General features: G+C 37.7%; 2 protein-coding genes across 2 annotated transcripts in view; both read right to left on the bottom strand.

The window, feature by feature from the left end:
* LOC121377281 overlaps positions 1-2,829 on the bottom strand; it is an 18,983-nt gene extending 16,154 nt beyond the window's left edge. The window contains exon 1 of the mRNA XM_041505217.1: positions 2,601-2,829. Coding sequence (XP_041361151.1) covers positions 2,601-2,781 — 181 coding nt within the window. The 5' untranslated portion in view covers positions 2,782-2,829. The remainder of the gene's footprint in view (positions 1-2,600) is intronic.
* A 2,915-nt stretch (positions 2,830-5,744) lies between these two features.
* The window catches only part of LOC121377931, a 90,189-nt gene continuing 90,050 nt past the window's right edge, over positions 5,745-5,883 (bottom strand). Inside the window, exon 9 of the mRNA XM_041506026.1 lies at positions 5,745-5,767. Coding sequence (XP_041361960.1) covers positions 5,745-5,767 — 23 coding nt within the window. The remainder of the gene's footprint in view (positions 5,768-5,883) is intronic.

Consider the following 5,883-nt stretch of genomic DNA (forward strand, 5'->3'; position numbering starts at 1 on the left):
AGGGGAATATAATCAGTATGACACACGTGCGTCATAATGATTTCATGTGTACAACGAATGACGTCATTTTGGGACGCGACGTCATAAAATAATTCGGATTCCCCTGTCGAAACTATAATCGCTCACCAAAATGACGTCGAATATGAACCAAGTGGACCTTTTTCTATTTTGTTTTTGCACCACCAAAAACTTGATATGTATAAACCTGTATGTTTTAGTTCTGAAAGCGCGGTGGGGTGGGGTGGGAGTGTGGTTCGTCCGAAACCCCCCCCCCCCAGTCTACGCCCCTGTAAATTTTGTTTTGGGAACCGATTACCCCCGTACCCTGCAAACAAAACAAAACGTATGCAGTATATATACGTTCATGAATTTATGAAATGATTTAGTACATTGTCAACCGACTGAGCAACGTTTTATTTTAATAGACTGGTTGGCTCCTAAATTTCTCCAGAAAACACGTACTGAATGAAATTTGTATGGTTGTGAAATAATGAAGTAAACACTTTCATGTCGGTAACATCGTTTCTCTACTTGCCGGCCTTAGTAGCGTCGTGGTTAGGCCATCGGTCTACAGGCTGGTAGGTACTGGGTTCCGATCCCAGTCGAGGCATGGTATTTTCAATCCAGATACCGACTTCAAACCCTGAGTGAGTGCTCCGCAAGGCTCAATGGGTAGGTGTAAACCACTTGCAACAAAGGCCATGGTTTGTGCTATCCTGCTTGTGGGAAGCGCAAATAAAGATCCCTTGCTGCTAATCGGAAAGAGTAGCCCATGTAGTGGCAACAGCGAGTTTCCTATCAAAATCTGTGTGGTCCTTAACCATATGTCTGACGCCATATAATCGTAAATAAAATGTGTTGAGTGCGTCATTAAATAAAACATTTCTTTCTTTCTTTCTTTCATCTCTCTACTTGTGCATATAAACTGACGATCAAAAGAAAGTATACCAATTATTTGTATGATAAATAAACACAATACACGTTCATGGAAGGTTAGATAGGTTCCAGTATTGTTCGTTATAATGCAATCAATGACGAATAGTCGCACATTGCTGTGTTTGGGCGATGCCGCACGTGCAAAATGAGTTTATTCATCAAATTTATACTGCACGAGAAGCATGATACTCATGCACATAAGGGTGTAAAAAAAAGGTGCCATTGCTTAGAACATGCCTCAGTCAACAGTAAAACACCAGAGAACATGGCAAGGTTAACTGCTGAAGAAAGAGAGAGAAAGAGCTATTGGTATGGTGCAGTTGGGTGTGAGTTATGCCCATGTGGCAAGAATCCTGAATTGCACAAAACTGACGATCACCAGGTTGATACAGCGTTACAGGGTGACTGGCAGGACTGCAGACAGACCATGAAGTGAAAGACCCCGCGTTACAATAGTCAACGAGGACTGCCATATCCGCATCTTACACTTACGTAACAGATTCCTCACTATGACGTCATCTGCAGCGACTGGCCTTGGACATGTCATCAGTCGTCACACTGTACGTCGTCGACTACGACAGCATGGCATCAGGGCCTATCGACCATTCAGAGGGATGACATTGACGAGGCAACATCGACTTCGACGTTTACGTTGGGCACGTCAGTTTCAACGTTGGCAACATTGGAACTGGCAACGTGTACTCTTTTCTGATGAGAGCAGGTTCCAGTTATTCAGAGCTGATGGCAGGACTCGGATATACCGACGTGCAGGAGAGAGAACAGCTCCGTGCTGTGTTCAGGAGACTGAACCATTTGGTGGAGGATCTGTGATGGTTTGGGGCGGTATCTGTGGCCAACAGCGGACAGACCTTATTGTCATTGACGGAAATCTGTCCGACGTCGGGTCCATGCTTGCATACTTGCACATGGTGGACATACACGCTGTTGAAACATGTTCTTAGTGGTCAAATTTATTCACCTTCATTATGAGTGGTCCTTTATGAAATCGCACATTTCACCCCTAGCGCTGTTGTGAACTGTGATATTATCATGTTATGGGTTTTATTGAGTATACTCGTGTTTATTTATCGCCAAATTATTATACTTTCAAAATATAACATTTACATCAACTTGTGTTTTGTGTTGTTTTTAATACTTTGAATGAAAAAATAACTGGTATACTTTCTTTTGATCGTCAATTTAGTTTGTGGGAATGTAATCATGATTCTGGACAATGTATTCGCCTTCTTAATCAATAGATTTCAATTTTCTTGTAATCGTAATCGTGGCATTCTTAAGAAATTGTAAACGTAATTGATAACTTGTCAAATAATCGCCCAATCTCTGCTACATGGATTGTCTAAACATTGAATCGTTAATTCAGTCTGTAATGGAGTACCCCCTTCCCCACTCCCAGCACCCCCATCTCCTGGACTAATGTCTGCGGTCATGTCTGTAGGTGCGAGTTTGAGCATCAGATAATTACTTTAGGAAGTCAAAGGCCAAATGGACTAAAGAGCACTTCAATAAAATGTTTGCAATTCGTGAAATGAAAATTGTAAATATACATTGTTCACATAACGGGCTTTTGAATCTTTTGATGAGGGACAGGTCACCATGCCCCCTCCACCCACCCCCCACCCCCCTGTGATCCGCCCTTGTACCTGTACTGTGCGCATACACTTCCACTTCACAGAAGACAATAGCATCGTTGTCTTCTTTCAGACCCTCCTTCTGGATCCTCACATGCCGCGCGTCCCGGGCAGGTTTACAAAAGAATGTGCCGGATTCATTGACCTTTGATACCTGATGATGACACACGTTAGGATTGTGGTCGAAGTCCATTATAGTTTCAATATAGAAGTCGAACAGATTATCATCTAAAAAGTAAAGAATTAAAAGCATACGGTCATGGATTTAAGGACTTTATTTCTCTAAAAATGGATAATAACTAAAATTTACATTAATTGTTGGAAACCAAATCTAACTATTGCATCACCTTAACTGAACCATGATGGAGTGAAATCCAGGTCAACCCTCTCGGCAATTTTAGTTTTTGAATTATGGACCATTGCCATAATTCAATTATTTTTACAAAATATCATTAATAAATGGAGTATTGTGGTTATGAAGATGGTTGAATAAAGTACATTTAGGGACAAATCAAATTATTTTTGTTCAGGTAATACTTTGTTAGACCATTAAATAGGTCAGTGGTCTGTGACAATATGCCTTTAAAGACTCAGACTTGAATATTGTAAGTATCATATTTTACTTCTATTTATGTACAAGTTAATAGATCCCACAAATATTTGCACAACTATCTCAAGAATACAGATTTAAAGAAATATCTATATGAAATGTAAGAGGCACATCTTTCGCGCATGTTTTACCTCGATGGCGCAGTGGTTAAGGCATCAGACTACAGGTTGGTAGGTACATGGTTCGCAGCCCGATACCGGCTCCAACCTAGAGTGAGTTCTTAAGAGCTCAATGGGTAGGTGTAAGGTCACTACACCCTCTTCTCTCTCAGTAACAACTAACAACTAACCCACTGTTCTGGACAGACAACCCAGATAGCTGAGGTGTGTACCCATGGCAGCGTGCTTGAACCTTAATTAGATATAAGCACGAAAATAAATTGAAACGAATGCATATACATAGTCAACAACAACAACAAAAAGCCAACAGTTGCAGATTTTCATTTTCTCACGTTGACGTGTGGTATTATCAGTTAAACTTTTTGTTTAACGACACCACTAGAGCACATTGATTTATTAATCATAGGCTATTGGATGTGAAATATTGGGTAATTCTGACATAGTCTGAGAGAGGAAACCTGCTACATTTTCCCATTAGCAGCAAGGGATCGTTTATATGTACCATCCCACAAACAAGATATCACATATCATGGCCTATAATATACCAGTCGTAGTGTGGCATTACAATTATAAATGCACAAACACGTTTGTAAGTACAATATTCTTTAAAATATGTTAGCGTTAACAGAAAAACATTAGACTATTTGTTTCCGGGAAAACTGTAGGCCTATATGTGTTGCATGAAACCAAGGCAGATTGAGTATTATAATAAGCAAGGTCAATGTTTTATCGGTCTGTGTATAATGAATAATGTACAATACATTCATTGTATATGGTACAATACATACACACCCCATAATCCGCCTCCTTCTAAAATATGCACTTCCCCTTCAACAGTAAAACAATATAATGTAATGTAATGTAATAACAATAATAATAATAATAATAATAAAATTCTTTATTTTTAGAGGGTAAACACATTCAGTACAAGGTGAAGCCCTCTCTAATCTAATAATAATTATAATATAATATAATATAATATAATATAATATAATATAATATAATATAATATATAATATAATATAATATAATATAATATAATAGATGTTTAACGACACCCTAGCACGAAAAATACATCAGCTATTGGCTGTCAAACTATGGTAAATGCAAACAGTAAGTGATGAACATCATCAAGGTAAAAATTCTAGGGTTCAATAAAACACAGCGTAAAGAAGTGTACAAAACAAAAACACAAATACACATATCACAGATAGATACAATTTATTTATATATATCACATACGGTGGGCTGAGGTATTATCAATTACACATAATTATCACAGATAGATAAAGTTAAAATTTAGAATAAAAGTCCGTATCACATACAAATTGGAATACAAGTTCTGGGTAGAATCGAAAGGAGTCCATCACATTTTTAAAGACCAAATATATATTTTCTAGTTTCTTTCTTTGGTCTGTGACAATATGCCTTTAAGTATATCCAAAATATAATATTTGTAAAACAACTTAAAACTGACTGGTTCTAAAGTATGTATAATATGCAGCCAAACCAATACGTGTTTTCTGGAGAAATGTAGGAGCCAACCAGTCTATTAAAATAAAACATTGCTCAGCCGGTTGACTGTTCGCTTGAAGTGCTTACATCACAGGATCGAAACATCGGTGGATCTATTCATCTGATTGGTGTTTTTTTCTCGTTCCAAATAGATAGTGCACCACAACTGGTTTAAGCCCGTGGTATGTGTTTTTCTGTCTGTTGCTAAGTGCATGTAAAAGATCTCTTGCTGCATTAGGAAAAGTCTAGCGGGTTTCTTCTTATGACTACGTGTCAGAATTGCCAAATGTCTGACATCCAGTAGATGATGATTAATTAATCAATGTGCTCTAGTGGTGTCGCTAAACAAAAATGTTATCCGTTAGCATTGTTTGTCAAGTACACCATTTTGTAATTTTCCTCAAAATATTTATAAGTATTTTTATTAATAAGCACAACAAGCAAACATAAAAACATATGTTTTGACAAAAAACTAAAGGGTGTATACTACCAAATCAAATCCCATAGACGACAATAGTAACATATGTGGCTAAAACTCCTACCTGCAATGTATCAATCGACATAAACACCACGGATATAAATACAACCACCCCTCACCCTTAAAGTGAAATAAGAAAAAATTGGGGATGAAGCTTCTCATTTCAGAGATAACGGGTAGCATCTGTGACTACCTAAACAATTTTATTCTAATCCACTAAATGTTTCGTCTACCAAAAACTTTGATAATATTTATAGCTGACATTCTAGACACTTTCCTACACAACAGCCAATTTAGTGCTAATTAAATTTTAAAAGGTGATAAGTGGAATACTTTTAAAAAATAGGCAACTCAAAAATTTCATGGGCCAGTCAAAGTGCTGACATGACTCCTCCAAATGGTAAGTAAAAAAAACAACAAAAAAACAAAACAAATCACAAGTAGACACCCTGGTCCACTGCCCAAAAGTAATAAAAACATGACTTTTGGGTCATATTCCGTAATAAGTTACAATTAGATTTTTGCGCCTAGCCAAGTTCAGCTAACGCAGCCAGCAGCCGTTGATGTCGCGGT

This window comes from Gigantopelta aegis, chromosome 7 (genome assembly GCF_016097555.1).
Source record: "Gigantopelta aegis isolate Gae_Host chromosome 7, Gae_host_genome, whole genome shotgun sequence".
Lineage (NCBI taxonomy): Eukaryota > Metazoa > Mollusca > Gastropoda > Neomphalida > Peltospiridae > Gigantopelta > Gigantopelta aegis.